Source organism: Condylostylus longicornis, unplaced genomic scaffold (genome assembly GCF_029603195.1).
Source record: "Condylostylus longicornis isolate FDR11 unplaced genomic scaffold, ASM2960319v2 ptg000027l, whole genome shotgun sequence".
In the NCBI taxonomy this organism is placed as follows: domain Eukaryota; kingdom Metazoa; phylum Arthropoda; class Insecta; order Diptera; family Dolichopodidae; genus Condylostylus; species Condylostylus longicornis.
This window is the reverse complement of record NW_026577996.1, coordinates 5,948,147-5,968,490: the sequence shown is the minus strand read 5'-3', so window position 1 is coordinate 5,968,490 and position 20,344 is coordinate 5,948,147. Positions and strand designations below refer to the sequence as shown.

Here is a 20,344-nt window from a genome sequence, read left to right as displayed (position 1 = left end):
CTTCTTTAATATGAATTAAAATATTATTTAAATTGTCATTTTATTTTATATTTTTTAATAACTTGCATACATATATTATACATGTATGTATGTATGTATGTATATCATATTAGTAGGTGTACGTGCTGCAGATATTGTACACTTCGTTAATAAAATTGCTATATAACCGCTATGTCAACTTATAATCTGTTAACATAATTTTAATATTTCTAAAATAAAATATTTAATAATTTAAATTTGAAAGGAAAATTTCATAAAAATTTCAGATTTTAGATACTAAATGCACTAACATGTTTTAATTCTAAATTATACATACATATGTACATGTAAGTGGCTTATTAATAAGTTAGTATCCTTCAAATTCTGGAAAAAACAGGTAATTTTTTCCGTTAAATGGCATTTATTTAGTTTTGAGTATTTAAGTGGAATGGCATTTATGTAGTATTTAAGGTTCAAACATGGCTTTAACATATGTAACTTAATGTCAAATGTCATTTTGATAAAGTACTTTAAAAAAGTAATAGTTTTAGTTGTCATTCATTTTTTCAAAAATAAATCAGAAAAGAAAGGTAACCGTTAAAGTTGTTGCTGTAAAATCTTTATAAGAGTGATATAAATTATATTACAAAAGAATAAAAATTTAAAAATTATAAACTGAAAAGATTGAGAAAGAATAATCTATCCTCGTACAGGTAATTGTTCCAGATGAAGGAAAGGAATTGTTTAGACTGGCTGGAATAGAAATATGTAAGTGATGAATCTAGTAGTAAGACATCATAGGTACATTCGAGTATAAAAGACAAAAAAAAATGCACCACTGGACGTGTATACAAGCTATGTACACATATATCATACTGGTGTGCCACGAACGTACGTGGAATCAAATTTTTGTATAAATTTTATCAAATTTCTTAAATTTCGTTGTATACGTACTTAGATTCATGAATAAATAAAAAATATAATGATATACATACTTATGTACACATCCATATGTTTGCTTATATGTACATATGTTCGTACGTGGGCAAAGCAAAATGTCAATCAATATTTTAAAATCAAATTGTTGCAAAATTTATTTATGAATATTTTTTCTTTAAAAAAATAATATAAAAGATGAAGTTAAAATGTGCAATGTAGACAGGCCTCCAAAACTTTGGAATCAAAATTAAAACCGAAAGGTTAACATAAAATACAAATACATATACAAGTATGTATGTACATATATATTTTGAAGTTTAAATTTGGAAAAGGAATAATTAATGTAACCCACCAAATACATACCTACAAATGTATATATATATATATATATGTATATGTATGTACATACGCATAGTATATATACATTGTATATAATTATTTATTTATGGGGAAAAACATTATTAATCGCAACAATACTTAATATTATATTTTAAATAATAATAAAATTAAAGTGTAAGGTACTTAAAAAACTTGAATATTTTATATAATTTTATAAAAAGTTTTTGTGTACTTAGGTTATACGAGACGAAAGTAAACAATACCATCATCATCCAATTCCATTCCAATTTCAATTTAAATATGAACATATACTGAAGCTTTTATTTCTTCTCTCTTTCTATCATCAAACTTCTGGTATACATATGTATATTTAGATATAAATTAATGTTATAATACTTAACAATAACCTGTAATATGTACACCGTTTTTTAATGAATACCGAAAAAAAGTTTCTTTAAAGTTATTCGATAGCAAAATACCTGTACGAATTTAATTGCATACATACATGTGTAATTTGTGAAAGGTATAATGAAGTTGTTTTTTGTTTTTCGAGTTCGAGTTCAAAAACTTAATATGTACTTTATTTAAATTTGCATGTATGTCCGTCAACTTGAAATATTTAAATAACAACAAATTTATTTTATTGATGACCACTGTAATTTCAATAGATGAATAAATGAAGATTGACTGTTAAACTATAGTCCCGATTGCGAATGCCTAAAAACTAATTAGAGGAGAGGTAGAGTTTTCATCAAACTAGCAAAAAAAAATTAATTGGCATATAATGATTGAGGTCAACGTTTTATTCATTAGGCCTCTGCCATCATTGTTTTCACATCAGTCACATTTTTGTAAACATATTATTCATTTTTGGTGTCATCATTAAGAAATAAACTGTCACATATTGTTGCCATTGTGCGTTGTAATTTTGTATGAAAAATCCGTTTCACTCATTTTTTTTAATAATTATATTAAAAATTTAAAGCTCTTGATCAGATTTTCTAAAAAAAAATCAGAAACTTTGCAAATTATTTGAAGAGCTTGTACATATTTATAAGCTATTTAAATTATTACGAAAATTTTTATTGTTAAATGTAATTGCGGGTATTAAAGTAGTAATGGTAAACCCCATAGTTTACAGACGCTTACCAATTTTTAATTTTCTTATTATTTTATTGATATTTTTGTATTTTTTTTTGCTTTCTTGAAAATCAGTTTTAAATTAATGAAATATTTGTGTTTTTTTTTTCTTTTCTTATTTACTTAGTATTCCATATTCCATTTTTTTGTCGCTATTTTTTTTTTTGCAAGTCATACTCAATAAACTGGACTTTGGACAATAAATATGTATATAATATGTTTGGGTACACAATGTAGTAATATACAAAAGTCACCACACATATAATATGGTATACATTATATGTACATATATAATTACAGGTAAAAGTTTTTGCGATATTCTTTTTGTTTTTTTTTATAGGTAAAAGGTTAGAAAATAGCGAAATAATATTGCTGCAAAATTTTATAATAATTTGGTATTGAAAAGAAATTTTTTTTTATTTTTGTATTGTGAATTGGTTTATAAATATGCCAACTTTTTTTTTTCATTTAATTTTAATTTAAGGCCAATTGTCCATATGGAATATACGAATATGCATATACAAAGGTACTCATAGTATGTTTTAATTTATTTACATAGTACCTATACACAGAGTGGGACATTCAAATTTTAACCTTTACAAAATTTATAAGAAGGTATTATAAGAACGTGATGTACATATTATGCACCTTAATGTAAGTAAACGAAAACTGTTATGAAGTATTATATAGTATATGTATTTTATAATACTACTTACCGTCTGTTAGAATTATTTCATCAATGAAACTATGAATTGGATAGCATATTTCGTTTATTTGAGCCAATTTATTTTCAAATATTTAATACAAATATGTCCAGAACGAATGAAAGTCGTACACGTGCGAAAGTAAAATTGCTCTAGTGGTTTGGTAGTTAATGTACATTAAAGCACTTATTATTAATATTTTTTAAAAAATAATGAATTCCAGAAGATTTTTAACTGATGGTGTATGCTATGTTAAATATTGCTCTTTCTCAGTAAACCATTTCACTTATGTTATAACTGAAATTTGCTAGGCTATAGAAAAAAAAAATTGTGTCCCATCAGTATGAAACTGGAAAGGAGCGATGCTGAAGGAAGAGAATCGACACAAATTTTATATAAAGCATGAATTTTACCATTACCGTGAATGAAGATGAGTATATATTTTATTTTAATCTATAATTATAATTATTGGTTACAAAAATTTTTCATTTAATAAAGCAAAATAAATGTTATACTAACAGTATTTAATATACACTTTAATTAATAGATCGATATTGATGAATAAAATAGATTTTAATATACTAGATTTAGTTTTATCTCAACTTATAAACGTTAAGAGAAGGGATCAAATAATTAAATTGTTTCCATAAGTAATTATTATTCTACAGGGGTATTAAACTGTAGAACATAAATTGAAATAGAAATTGTAATATTTTTTCATAAGACTTATACGATTATTAAACGAATTATTATATTACAAATAAATATATTCTTAATAAACAATTTTTTAAAATGAAAATTTTATAAATTTTTCTTCAAAATAGAACTAAGGTTATAACAGAGTCATAATAATTAAATATGAATATTCATAATATATTAACCTGAAACTAACATACACTGTTATATTAAATATTTTTTTTATTAAATAATCTTATATTTAATTTTGTAATAATATTTATCAATATATTCCAATATAACATGATGTTTAGAAAATCGTAACATATCCTTCAACTTGATTTTTTGTTTTATTGAACAAAAAAATATTATTATAATGACCATTTTCTTGAAAAGCTTTCCTTAATTGTAGTCAATTAACAATTATATTTTAAATACGTACATATATAAGAAAAGTAGGCTAATATATTAATAACTGAAAGTAAAGTCCATACTAGTGGAAAATATAAAAAATAATATTAGAACATATACTTGATATTATGTACATATGTGTTACATACACATAGAAGGTTGATAATTATTCATAAATCAAACAAAATTTAATTTAATGAAAGTCAAATGAAATATTGAATTAAGTTAAGAAATTTTTAAAATAATTATACCTTACAGCTAAATTAAATTATGTATGAAATTATTCAATAATTAATAGGTTTACTATACTTATTTTACTAAACTTGTGATCTGAACTGATTTTTTTTTTATTTATGTCAATTTAATTGTACTTTGTATTATTTAATTTATATTACATAATTTGGTATATGTTATATAATTCAAACAAAAACTTGTAATAATTAAAATTATTATAAAAATAAAATACTTTCATATTTTTATTTTAGTCGTATTTAATAATAGAAATCCTTATATTTTTGTTAGGCTAAATATCAAATAAAGCATTTAAAATTCTTAAAAATGCTTTAGAATTTAGAACATTAAGCATGCTAATATTTTCGAACTTGCTTCTTTCAAATTTATCGAACGTGTACAAAAAGTTTCTCAAATATGCTACCATTTAAAGATTTTGATTTATTGTATTTATCGAAAATGGTTTATTTATATTAAGATCTAAGTTATAATTGAATTTTCAAAACGCTCCCTCAATAGTAACTATTAAAATTAATTGTTAGAATGGTATCTAATTAGAAATTCAGATTTATTTAAATTAATTACACGTATTTCTTAGTCACGTTTGAAAATTTAACACCCTCAATCCTCACATATGTATATTTAATGAGCCCGAAGAAATTGAAGACATTAAAAAATTTCTGTTTAAGAATTTTATACTGTAAGATTATAAATGGATTTAAGGTTCAATTGAAATATTAAAATGGAAACTACAAATAAAAATAAAATATTTAAATAAAACTATTTTTAATTGTTGTTTTTTGTGTTTCAAATTAAATTATTGAAAATTTATTATGGAATTTTTTTTTTTTATTTATTTTTAAGCTACAATTTTGATATTAACATATTATTTGTATATAAATATAATATAGATATATAAAATAATAAAAATCTTTATTTTAAAATAAAAAAGTTTTTTTTTTAGTATTTTTTCTTATTTTTTTTTTTTTTTGAAAGTGTAGTGTTAGGTTCCCATTTTATTTTTTTTTTAGTATTAATTTATTTTTTACAGTTGATTTTTGCCTTTCCTTTTCTTTTTGAATTTAATTTTCTACGAATTTTTAATATTATAATTTAATTTAATAAGTTTTTTTCATCTTTTTTTTTCTTTTTTGATTTTATGTTTAATATATTTACAATTTTTTTTTTTGGTTGTGTTTCCTTCGCTTTTTTGTTTCTGATTCTTTTTTTGCTTTCTTTCTTATAACATAAAAAAAACAACAAAACAAAATTGTAAACAATTAAAATAATATATTTTATATTTTTCTTATAAAATATATAAAATAAATTAAAAATCAAAAAAAGAAAAAAAAAAAATTATAGGACTTAAAAAGATTAAAATTTTGTGTCCTTAAAAATTATTTTATATTTGAAATAAATTTAATTTTGTTCGATGTAAGAGAATATGGACAATAAAATAATAAATTATATTTTATTTTAATTAAAATTTCTCAAATTTCGAATCACTTGAAAAAATAAGAATTTATAATAAAATATTATTTCAAATTTTAAATTTAAAGGCGACATTTTATTAAGGATTATTTTTTTTTAAATTAATTTTGCAGTAATTTTAACTGAAATTATTTATTTTATTAGTTTAAATTTGATATACATATTTCTAAGTGATATAAAAATGTTGATCACGTAATTTTATCACATAAAATTTAACAATTTTTTTTTTTTTTGGGAAAAAATAAGATGACATAATTTGTCATTTTATTGTCCAAAATTCTATTGCGACAATAATAATTATTTCGCATATATTTTTTTTTTTTAAATAAAAAGTCATTTGAAAATTTTTGTTTTATTTTTGTTTTTTTTTTTTTTTCATTTAATTTTTTAAATACCTAGAGTGATTTAATCAATAAATTATTTTGTTTATTTTTCCAATCTATGGGAATTTTCCAATTCCAAATTTTTTTTCGAAAAATATTATTTTTTATTTTTTCTATTTTCTTTTGTTACTAAATTAACCAATATTTCTTTATTGTTTTTGTAGTTTGAAAAATAAAATCATAACTAATATTTTGTCAAATAACAGCTTGATACAAGCTAAAAATTGACGTCAATTCAAAGCTACATACACACAATATTTTTAATAATATTTTTTTTTTTATTATTATAATTTTGATTTGATTCTTTTTTGTTTTTTTTTTTTTTTTCAAATATTACTTGTATATATTTTTTTTTATTATTTTGTAATCAAAGTTTCATAAGAAAAATTTTAAGTTATGATTTTATTTAATAAAGCTTAAATAATAAGCAAAACAAAATAAAGAAATCTAAAAGTGATAATTGTGAATTTTTGTAATTAATTATTTTTTTAATATAAATTTGTTATATATTTTTTTATTTATTTATTTAAAGAATTGGAATATAAAATTTAATGGTGAGACATGCATTTTGATTTTTTGATAATTTATTAAATTAAATTTTTGTTTTATTTTGATTTATTTGCTTTTTTTTTTCAAAAATTTAGTTTAGTAAATATAAAACTAGTTGAAAAATTTGCAATAATAACAATCTAAAAAAAAAAAACAAAGAAAACTAAAAAAATTCAAATGACGTTTTTTAAAAATTAACTAGTTTTCTAAAAATGTAGTTGTTTTCACTGGTGTTTTTATATAAATTAAAAATTATTTGTTTATTTTTGTTCATTTTAAATATTTATAATTATATAATTATAGATTTATTTTTATATAGAAAAATAAGACATAAAAAATTATAATTTCATTTTGTTTTCTTTAAATTTAATTTAATAACAACTTTATATAAGTGAAAAATTTTTTTACTTATTTTGCAATTTTTTTTTTTTTAAAATATCTTTTGTTTTTCTAAACGGGAATTAAGCAGAATTTATTATTTTATTTTTTAATTTTTTTTTTGTTTACAAATTATATTTTTATACTTGTATATAGCTTAAAAAAATTAAAAAATTTGTTTTTCTTCTTGTAATTTTATTTTACTGATTTGTTTACTTAATTTAATAATATTAAAAAAAAAAAAAAAAAAAACAACTATATCTAAATAAGGAAAAAAAATATTTTTTATTTCATCCAAAACTCTTTTTTTAAATTTTAAAAACAACATAAAAATATCAAGATTTAATTTTTAATTTTTTTGAACCTTTTTCAAAATAGAAAGAAATTATTAATTATAATATTAAATATCTATTATTATTATTGGAAAATTATTATTTTTTTCTTCACAAAAATGAGCGAAATAAGAGAGAATAGAAAAAAAATATAAATGTTTTTTTTTACAAAGTTTAAGAAATTTTTTTATTATAATTACATTTTATTCAAATTTCAAATTTAATAATAAATTTTTAAACCCTTAAGTATTTATTGCCAATTATTCATTCTTTAATAACATAACGTAGATTAAGAAGTATTTTATGAATTATTCCACTTTTAAAATTAATTTTAAAAAATTGATTTAAATATTAAAACTCAATAAAAATCAGAAGAATAATATTCGATTTAGTTTAGAAATTATAATTTAACAATGTACAATATTCGATTGTAATTTCTTTTTGGCAAATGTACTGAACTAACTTATGTATTTAGAGGTTTTCGCTTCTTCCAAAAAAGTTTAAAGTTCATTTAGAACTTTCGATGTGCTGAAAGTTCTACATTAGAACTAAAATTTGTAAACTAAAAGTTAAATAGTATTCAAAAACTTCAGTTAAGTTAACGCATATTATTTAACTTTAGGTATTTATTTAGCATATTTAAAATAATAATTACTCCTGAATTTAATTTTGATAATAATATAATTACATAAAATAATTTTTAAATTAAATTACATTTAATAATTTACATTATAATTACATTCAATTTTATAAAATACTTAAGGGTTACCATTTAAGCAATTATAGGAGAATTAAATTATAAAAAAAAGTACAAATACAAAATTATTGTAAAGAAAAAGCTATGATTTTTTAGAAATTAAATATTAATTAAAAAATTTTATTATGAGTTATTCTAAATTCTATTAATATTATTTTAAATTTTAACAAAATTCTCTTTCTCTCTTTTTCACCGTAAATTTCGCCCATATTCTCAAAATTATTTTTCTTTTTTTCTAATTCTTTTTTCTTCTTTTCCTTTCTTATCAATCTTTGGAATTAGTTAGCGAAAAAAAAACATAAAAATAAAACAAAATCGTAACATAAATAATCACCTGCATCCCTCATTTTTTTCCCTTTATTTCTAAATTTAATATTTTTTTTTTTAAATTTTTCTTTAATTTTTTTTTTATATAAATTTTTGAATTTTGTATTGTGTGTTTGTTTAATTTTTTTTAAAGATTTTTTATATTTTTTTTTTTTGATTTAATTTTTTAACTAAATTTTAGCAAACATTATGGAATATTTTATTTAAATATAATTTACACATATATTTTTCAATATATACACTTATAATTTTTTCTTTTCTTTAAATAAATTTATTTTGTTTAATTTTTTATATTTTTTTCTTTTGTAATGTGTTTGTTTAATATTTTTTTTTTATATTTTTCTTTAGTAATTTTTTTTTTGTATATATAATAATCTGTTTTTATTTATTTTTTCTTTTGTTACAATTACATATACATATACCTATATCGTATATTATAGAATTAATTAATATATATTTATATATATATATATATAAATTTTATTGATAATAATTAAATAATTATTTTTTTTTTTTGTTTTATTTAAACAGGACCAACATCACTTTGATATCTAGCAGTTAGATAATTAGCAGCTTCAGTCATTTGTTCTAAACATCTATGTAAACCAGCTAAATGTTGTCTACATTGTCTAGCCAATTCTGTAGCTCTATCTAAATTTTGTTGACCGCAACTGCTACCAGTTGTACTACCACCACTTTGACTGCCATTACAATTACCTTCAGATTCCATACCAGAATCATTTTCATTTGATATTTCTGATTCTGAATCACTGAGATTACTTACTGAATTTGCTGATGTCATACTAGCTGTTGATGGTCGACGATTATGTCCTTTAGTTGTTGTTGTTGAATTTGTATTTTGTTGTGTTGCACCATTATTATTATTACTATTAACACCAACAATATTACTATTACCATTTTGTTGTTGTAAATTAATCATTGTGCTTGATGATGTGATTTTTGTTTGTTGTTCATCTTGTTGGTGTTGTAATTGTATCGGTTCATTTAATGATGATGTTGTTGAACAAATTGATATTTGTGACATTATTGTATTTACATTTGTATTATTTATAATATCACAATCATCATCATCATTACGTGTCCATAATAAATCATTTTTTAATGAATTTAACATTGAATATATATTAAATAAATCAGCTGAATTTAAAAATTCATGTACAGTTTGATGACGATGTTTTTTAACACCATTAATATTATTTGTTATTTGATGTGATGCTGATGTTTTTGGTGGTACTTGAATTATATCAGTTGAATCACCGACCTATATTAAAAAAAAACAAAAAAGACAAATATAAATATAAATATTTTAATATAATATTTAATTCAAAAAAATAAAATATTACAAGAAATATTACTTCATATATAACATACACACATGAACAAGATTTCACTTTCAATCACTTTAAATAGAGGAGGTGATAAATTTAGAATGTAATAAATTTATTAATTTTTTCCAAGGTTCTTTTTAAAATAACCTTTGTCCTTTATAACAATCATATTTTAAAACAAATGTTCTTTAATTTAAAAATTAATATTTTATTTCTGGAATGAGAACAGAATTTTTAGCAGGTTTTTAAAACTAAAAAAAAAAAAAAATCCTAAATACAAAATTCTTCATTTTTAAACCTTCTTTTTTGAAATATATATAACAATCACGAATAACCGGAAATATTTTTCAAAGTCAATAAAAAAAAAAGAAGCAAAATCAATAAATTCATAAATTATGACCCTGTTCAAGGAGATCTAGTTACTTAATAAGAGATAATCCTTATAAATATTCTTTATAATAAAGAATAATGTGGTGTGGAAAGCAAGAATATTAAAGAATTTAAACATGTTTGGTGTTTTTAATTCTTATCCTGTATGTTACATAAATATTTAATTTTTTTTTTAAATATTAATCTAGTTTAAATCGGTTTAATGGAGGTCTCATTTGCAAGAATTTATTCAAAAATTAAAATATTGAAAGTTTGCGTACAAAATAAAAAATAAATGATCTTGCCCATTCCTTATTATAAAGAATTAAATTTTCAACATGTTTGTTGAATTTTTTTCAACTAAATTATTCAGGTCTAAATTAGACCTAAATTATTCGATTAAAAATGAGGACCTTTTCGATATTACAATTCATAAATTTAGAACCTTGAAGTTTTGAAAGCTGCATATAAATATTAAATATAAAGGTTTCAAATATTCTATAGGTAATTCTTTGGAGGTGAATTTTGATTACAGGTTTATAATAGGCAAATTTCGGGACCTTACTATGCAATTCTATTTTCGTTAAATTATTTTCATATTCGGAAAAATGGTAAGGCAGCATTAATTATCCTTGTGCCTATTAATTTGTAATTATGGTTGCGCCATAAGGAGGGTTAGGAAATTTAATGATCTACTTTTGGCGAAGCATCTTAACGTCGCTTTCGTGAGTCCCGTTTTAAGAGTAAGCATGTCATGTCTAGTCTCCTTTTCGTAATGTTGTTATAAATCGCATTAAGGCCATGCAGAAATTTTTCTTTCGTTTTCTCTTCATCGTACGAATTGATCGAATTCGTTTAAATTGACCGCCCCCCCCCCCTTTAAATGAAAGTTGGCTTGTTTAAATGAAAGTTGATCTTGCTTCGTTGTTCTGATATAAATTTCATACATGAACTTGTTGTGGGGAACGTTGCTGTTCCGGTTTTATTGGATCGAATTTCTTACGCCATAGTAAGGACTATGGAACGTATGAGCCAATAACGCGTAAGTCATGAGGTCAAAGGATCTTATAACACAAAACTATTGCATATCAGGATATATTTTATAATCGATATTTTTTTCAAAAAAAAAAGCAAAAAAATATTTTTTTCAAAAAAAAAAGCAAAAAAATATTTTTTTCAAAAAAAAAAGCAAAAAAATATTTTTTTACGGTATTTGATTTCAACACGGAAAATTATTTCAAAAATAAACCTAAATCGAGTTCAAAAACGTCTTTTTCAAGTGTTTTAAAAATAAAAATCTATAAATAAAAAAAAAAATATTCAAGTGTAAAAAATGACGTACGTTTATAAATTATTGACATTTTATAGTACCTATCTGATAAGACACAGCTGAACGGAGTCATCAAATCATTACTCTTAATTATTAAAAATTAAGAAAAAAAAAAATTGTCTAAATATAGCTTTATTGTCAGAACGTATTTTATTCATGTAAATTTAAAATTTTCTTTATTTTTCTTTTTGTATACAAACTGGTTTTTACATTAAAAATATTTTGATTTTTTTTTAAGAAACAGAATTGCATTGAATGAACTCTTTTACAAAACAATATTAAGTTGATAAAAGATTTGTAGTTGAATTAAAATTAGAACTAGAAGAATGAGTAAGTTTTTATTTTAAAATTTTAAAATTAATTCCAAAAACAAAATAAAGAAAATAAAGTATATGAATAAATAAAGAGAGTGCGATTTTTGTTCTTTGAGACGCGTGTCGCATTTAAAATAAAATGAAATTTTTATGAGTGGAAAAGTACTCCCATAGTCGTCCACACTTATTCGTTTTGTTGTTAAATTTAATTATAAATATTATTAATTCTGATAGATTTTTCTCGACTTATTGTTGTCTCCTGACGATCTCGTCTATAATATCCCTGTTACAAGTACAAAGCTGAAGATATCACCAAGGGGATAAGACAACAGAATCCCGCTAAAAACAGTCGCAAAAAAAACGTGCTCTTTGTATCTAAAATACCTTCTTTGTATGTACTTAACTAGTACGAAAATTTTCTCGAAATTCTTTTTTAAAACTTTCATAGTTTTATTATAGAATTAGAATTAACGTAACACAGAATTCACGTCACTATCTACTATTTCAAATTCAAAATAGACATGAAAAATATCTCATAATAATTACAGTATAAATAATAGGTTTTAATTAAATTTTCCATAACTAGATTTTCAGAACAACTTATTCACAATTTAAACAAGTTCGAAAAAAAAACAAACAATGTAATTAATAATTTGCAATTATAAAAGTTTATCATCGTGTATGCATGAATATACTCAGCTATATATGTAATTAATAAATTACAAATAATATATAAATAAATAAAAATATTTTATAATAATTACCTGTCTATCCATGAGCCTGCATGGTACTAAAATTGTTTCATCCATTGCATTAACAGTTTTAACAAATTTTTCCATGACATTAACTAAACTGTCTTTTGAAAATTGTTTTTCATCATGACGTGCAATACGTCTTAAGCAGTTACTGTAAATACATAAAAAAAATTATAATAATTAATAATAATAAATATTTATTACAAATAAATTAAGTATAATTAATTTTAATGATTTTACTTTGGTTTGCCTTCATAAATATTTATAAGTTTGTAGGTAAAATATATGAGGGCAATAATTTTAAATTATTTATAATATTAATTTTAAAAATTTAATTAAAGTCATAAGTGTAATAGTTATTAACCAGATTTGTAAAGTCATTCACGTTGGAATATTATCGTAAAATTGAGTCCATATACAAGCATATGAATATGCGTTTCAACTAATGGGCTACTTGCTGAACTTCCCGTTTAGTAATTACAATATTATTGCAATCACCGTGAGAACAATTTGTAACACACAATCTTTTAAAATTTTAATTATATTTATTGACCAAATTTCTCAAGAATAAGTGTAACTACTGTGTAGTCACTTTTGTTGTAATCATGATATCTAACACTTATGCATTACGCATTCAATAATTATAAAGAAAATAATTCGAAAATATTTCCAAAAATTTCTCAAAATTACAATTAATTTTAAAATTAATTGTAAAATTTACTAACCCATCAAAAATAGTCATATTTTTTAAATTAAATTTCCAAAACTAGAATTAAATTAAATAATTATAGGAAAAAAAAAAATTTGTTTTCACTCCAGACGACTGACTATTTTATTCAACTGAATAATGTTTAAGTACTAAACTAAAAGTATAGATATTTTATATTTTATAAAATAAATTCTTATTTATTTTTAATTGAGATTTTTTTCTTATTTTAGTTTTTTTTGTACAATCACCCCATATCCCAACTACTAAAAAAATTTTACAACGCAGTGAAAACAAATTCAAACAAAAAAAAATTTTTATTTATTTTGAATTAAATTTTACATTTTTTGAATAACTATTTTTATATACACAAACATACATTGAAATAAAATTACATTTGTATGTATGTACATAAAATTTATTTAAAGAAAGAAATTATGTTTATATTAAGTATACAAAATGTCAAATGTATATTACAAATTAAATGCTTGTTTACACAACGACTTTTGCATTAATGTTTGACATATTCATTACTCTCGCTTTCAAAGCTTTCTGACAATGGGGAATGAAGCCTATGTCAACAATTGAAGCTAAAAATTGTCGTATAAACGCTGGTATTCATAGAGAAAGAGAGAGTGAAAATATAGCCTTACATGTAAGCCATATAGAAAAAAAAGTAGGCAAGGAACCAAACCATAGAACATACATAAAATACTTTGTTACTAATAAATAAATAATTATAATAAATTTACTATAGATTATGTACCAACTTTCTTTCAACTACCATAGAACAAGCTAAAAAAAAAAAATCAAAAAATTCCTATTTACAAAATTAATACACAAAATAAGTACTAAAATTAGAATATCGTATGATTTTTCTTCTATATATTTCTAAAATAGTATAATAAAAATATAATGGTATAATACCAAAATAATAATAAAATAATAATAAAAAAAACAAAAAGGAGATCTCACCGCGCCACCACCATACGTCAAATACATCTACACATAAAATTACGTCAAATTATATTTGATAAATGCGCCATACAAAAATTGTTTGGCTCACATAATTTCATATTTATTATTTAATTTTGGTATTAAACTCAATAAATACTTATATAATAGGCATACATACAAGGCGTATATTGTCGAAACATAGAGTGTAACACATTTCTACATACATTTATATTTTTGTACTAAAATTAATAATTTTTGAATTCAAGACTTTTTTTTCTCTATTATTCAATTTTCAATTCTCTCTTTTTTTTTTATTAATTTTAACCTCCTTTCGTTTTTTTTTCTACTTTACATTCATTCATTCAAAATCATTAATTCATAAAATTCTATAGATTTTTTTATTCCTTGTAAAATCGTCACGCCATGTTGTATCATCCCTCTTTTATTCTATTGAAAATATTTTCTTTTCAAAGCGAATATACCGTCTCTACTTGTAGTACTTTAACAACGAAATAAAAAATCCAATGATGAATTTTTTTTTTTTTGTTAACATCGGATGATTTGAAAAAGGCAAGCGCACAAAACAGACAAAAAATAAAAACCGAAATCAAATATAATTTCACTATTTTATATTCTATGGCAGCTATAAGTTGGTAGCTATATCAAAACCATAATGTTTTATAATAATTTTAATGTAATAAGAAATTTAATATTAAAGAATAATAAGACTAATAAATTGACTTATAATGCCTATTAAAATGAAAACATACGATATTATGAAGAATGAGAAAATTCTTGAATTTCTTTAATTGAATAATTTTTCAGTTTCACTTTTTATTAAATAAAAAAAAATATGATAACATTAATAATAAAATAATTTAATAAAATAATAATGGAAATTATTTAGTGTATAGGTACATGCATAGCTAAAATTTCTATTGCATCTATTAATTATGTGAATAAATATATAAGACATTATACAATTATGTACATTGAATTCTAAAATAAGTTTATTAAAATGTAAAATTATTCATTAATTGCAAAAGATACCCCATTCACCACAAAAATCACCTGATTCTGTGGTGAGAAATGAGAATAATGTAAATAAACCTGCATACATCCATACGTACACATTTCCATTCAAATTTATAAAAACAAATGCATGTGTGTGTGCTAGTTTTCACTACTGTATAACAGATTTCTATAACAGTGTTTCACTTACAAATTAGGTTTCTTTACATTAACAAATAAAAGTTGTATTTTTTAATTTTTATAACCAATCAAAATAATGATTGATAGCTCACTTATGAAATTTTTAATTGTTATACAAGTGTTATACTAGTATAATAAATTTTTCTATTTCTATAATATATAAAATGTATTGCCAATTAATTAATATTATATATTTTCGTGAATTTAGCAAAGTCATTTTATTTTCAACTGATATATACAATTTTGTATTTATGAACATTAAATTTTCTAAACCTTCACCTCTAAATTGGAAGTAAATTTATCATATTTATTATTTATTATTTACAATTTAATTATTTTTCTGTCAATTAATGTATTATATCAATTAGTATAACAGCCAATTAAGTGGTGAAAAAATTGTAATATTATAATTGTAATTTATAAATCTAATATATTGCATACAATTCCTTAAATTTTTAAAATTTTTTATAATATAATAAGAATACATACATACTTAATTTTTATAATATAATACATACTTAAATGATTCTTAAATTAACATAAATGTTACTTGCTTGCTGTATTCATCAATAGTTTAAGATATCCATAACTATTCATTTAAAAAATATGTTATATAAGAATATTGTATAATACTTTTGACAGAGGTCAGAGACCAAACAAGTAAAAATCTGCGTCAGCAAAAAAAAGAAAGTTGTATTTCTGTTATATTACATTTTTCTGTTATATTTGGTATCATAATGCAAATTAATATGATTTTTGATTATATAACAATTTTTATTCTCACAATAGACTCGGAAATACATAAATAATTAGACCCAATCAATTATTATACAACAACATATTCGTTCAAATTAATTATTTACCATTTTGATTTACAAGTTAGAAAATTTAGAATTAAGATTTGTATGTTGACTTCAAAATCAAGTTTTTTCATAATTAAAATAATTTAATTATGAAAGGTGTAAGCTTTTAACTGTTATTATGGTAAAAAAATTTCTAACTCAACTTCTGCCCAAAAAAAATTTAAAATTTAATTCATTCGATTGCCAAAAAACATTCTAGATAATTTTAAATATTTAAAATAAAATTGAATAAAATATAAATAACACGTGCTGTTATACATATGTGCTATAAAATGGCACTTGTTAGCCACATTTTTATTAACATGACATTGTAATAAAATTATAAAAAGTGTTTTGTTTAAGTGTAAGTAGTGTGACATATTTTCACTTTTCATATATTTAAATTTTTATTTAGAATTCTCATATTAAATAAGCAAGTTCACATGAAAATGCAAGTGCCTCACTAATCAACCATTTATTAAATGATTTCATTTTTAATATTTTTTTTTACTATTATTGTTTTTAGTACATACATATATGAACCTACTTATGTATATATATTTTAATAAAATTTAAAATTGTTTTAAAAGTTTAGTCGCCTTGCTGTTATATTTAGTATAGAACACAATAATTTGTACTATAGTAGTACATAACAAGTGTATACACAATACATGAATTATAATTAATAAGAATTTCCGGAAATTTTTTCAGCATTTATTTATATTTGATGATAAATTAGGAATCAGTATTTCGTTGTTTCGTTCGTCATACAATTTTATTAGTAACGAACAATATAAATAACATCAAAATCTAAGGGTTAATATCTTGTTTTACTAGTTTACTGTTATACATTATGCATTACTTATTTATTTACAATTTCAATTCAAATTCACTATGTAGTTGAAGAAGACAAGTTAATAAGGTCATACCAATACAACATAATAATGGAAACCAGTATATAAAAACAAATTGTTCATGTAAACGATTATTATTATGATAAGCTTTCACTTACAGGTTAATTTTATTTATTATAATAATAGATAATTTTTGGTTATTTGAAAATCGTTTCATAGACACAAACCTACATCTCAAACAAGTTCTAAAAATTCTAGTTATTTATTCATTGACGAAAACATCCTATAAAAGCAGGTTCAAACGTACATTTTTCAATTCTATCATGACAAGTTTATCAAAAAAAAAATTGCTTTATCTGTACAACTATTTTAAAACGATAAAATTTTAACATCAATATTAAATTCCCAAACACAATCACCAGTACTTACATATGTATATACATATGATATGTACATATGAATAACTGTAATACTTGAAAGTCACGTTTTTTTCAATTGTAAAACAAAAAAAAAAATTACTATACTTAATGCATTTGTAAATTTTGATAAGCAGCAACTAAAAAGGCGATAAAAAAAAAATTGAGAAAGAAAAATTTTTGGGGGGAAAACAAGTGAAAAAAAAAGGAACAAAAAAAAAGTGAAAAGAAATGGCCGATATTAAACAAAAAATAAGAAAAATAAGAAAATAATATAAAATTTTAACTGTTATTGCGGTTAAATAGAGCGTAACTATTTAATAATAATAACTGTAAGTATAAGTATGTGGTTAAAAATTATAAGTCATCTTGCAAAAATTAGTCTTTCTTAGTATCTCACACAATTATTTTTTACCATTCCACTAGTAATACGATGTTGAAACTCATATTTATGGAAAGGTACACAAATTTTTGGTTATTTTTACACTCATACATACATAATATGTACCATCAAAATTACGAATTCGTTTGATGTAAAATAACTTAACCGCTACATGAGAGTGGTCTCAATTATGCATGTTTATAGCACAAATTGTATAACGCACGTAAAAAATGCATTCCTCTCTTTTGTATGATTTGTGAAATATGGCAAATGTCAATTGTTTGCAAATCTTTTATTCTCTTAATATTTTTATATAAAGCATGAACGTCAAATCCTTAACATTTTTATATTTAAGGTTAGTTTTTACTTCTATACAGAGTATATAAAATAATTTTCATACATTCCCAATATGCTTGCTCTCAAGTACTCCCAAAGTAGTTAAGATTGTTCTAATATTTATGTTCATATATCTTTAAATGAAACGAAATACTTACACGAAAATTTGTTTTAAAACTTAAATTGTTCATGGAGATTCACAAAATGTGCATTTTTATAACACAATAACTTAGTCTTTCAAAATTCAACTTCGTTAATTCAACTTGAATATAAATTTAACATTCAATTTTTAAATTTATGTATGTTTTAAAATTAAAGTTAATCCAGTATTACCGCATTATGAAACTTGTGTTTTAAATTGTACTCAGATTCTAGAAAACACAAGACATATTTTCTCATATGTTATCAAAGTTATTTTTAATAATATCAAAATATATCTATAGGTTACAAAGCTATGTATGTATGTATGTATGTGTCCATGCATACATATATTACTCATTTACGAGTACTACTAAGTGTTAATTCCGAATAATCATACCATTTTTTGCTTACAAAAGAAAAAAATCAAAAATTACTCATTTTGTTTTTTCAATACACTAATGGAGAATGAAATGAGTGATTTATATTTTACATAATATTATTGAGTAATTAACACTACCATCCGAATAGTGATAATACTGCAGGTATACTTTAGCTTATAAATTGTACTGCAATTCTGATGTCAGCGTACTTATATATTTGATTGTTTCTAGTAAAATTCATATTAATTGATAATAACATTTTATTTTACAACTACAATATTACATCATTTTATTGCAATTTAAATTTTTATTAAATTAAAATGCAAGTTTATTTTTTATTAAAAGAGAAACAAGAATAAATAAAATTGTAATAATATAGTATTTAAAAATGGAATTTTCTAGATTGACAACTTCAACTGCAACAAAATTAATTTAATAAATGTTCTTAATGGGTAATAAGTATACAAATAAAATTCTCGTCATGCTGTTGAATTGGAAAACCTTCAATAAATAAAAACATACACATGTATAGAGAAAACTGGTTATTATTAGAAATACTAAATGCATACTTTTATGCGCATAAATAATCATGTATAATAATACTTGAATAAATATGAATGTACTATAAATGTCAAATGAAATGTAATAAGGTATAGTTATGAAAAGCATTCTTATTACAAGGTGGGAGAAAGAGAGTTTTTAATATAATTATAATTTCTCCCCTATCTACCCTACTTAAAAAGCTCTTTTAAACTATATTATAACTACAATTTTTATTTTATTTTCATATTATGACGTTTAATTTACAATAAATACATATATACACATACACACCCTTAAATACGTATATTTGGCATGTGTATAACAATATTTCGCATCTCCAATATAATAATATAGTGTTAAGAAAAAAAAATTAGAAAACTTGTTAGATAATGTACGTAATTACAGGTTCATTAAAGTGCATATACCACATTTTTTAAAAACAAAAAATTTAGATTTAAAGGATTCAAAAACCATTATAACTCTTATTCTTACATTAACCGAAACTAGCATTTTAACAAATTTGACAGTATGGCATCGTATACACGTCAATGTATATCAATATAGGCGAATAATGGTATACGATTATTAAGTTTTAGAGTGGTTTATAGCTCGCCATAAAAATTATAACAATATTCTAATAACATGCAATACAGCTTATATAAGTTCAGAGTGCCGAATAAGATCGTAAACTAGTATAACTTGAATTTTAATGTTTATATACATAGGTATTCTAAATTCTCTCGGATATAAAATTCGTACCTATAAATATTACAATCTATTATTGTTTCAATGCACTATGTTTAAAATTAAAAATATGCATGAC

The 20,344-nt window shown here is 21.6% G+C and overlaps 1 protein-coding gene across 2 annotated transcripts in view; it reads right to left on the bottom strand.

Annotated features, from left to right (window-relative positions):
• Window positions 1–8,478: 8,478 nt before the first annotated feature.
• The window catches only part of LOC129607208 (myb-like protein I), a 36,710-nt gene continuing 24,844 nt past the window's right edge, over window positions 8,479–20,344 (bottom strand). Inside the window, exons 1-3 of one of the 2 annotated variants that reach the window (XM_055518008.1) lie at window positions 13,478–13,589; window positions 12,762–12,903; window positions 8,479–9,917 (exon numbers count right to left, since the gene is read on the bottom strand). In XM_055518008.1, coding sequence (XP_055373983.1) covers window positions 9,159–9,917; window positions 12,762–12,903; window positions 13,478–13,494 — 918 coding nt within the window. In that variant the 5' untranslated portion in view covers window positions 13,495–13,589 and the 3' untranslated portion in view covers window positions 8,479–9,158. Of the gene's footprint in view, window positions 9,918–12,761; window positions 12,904–13,477; window positions 13,590–20,344 lie in introns of those variants that run through there. The other variant, XM_055518007.1, reaches the window with a different exon arrangement.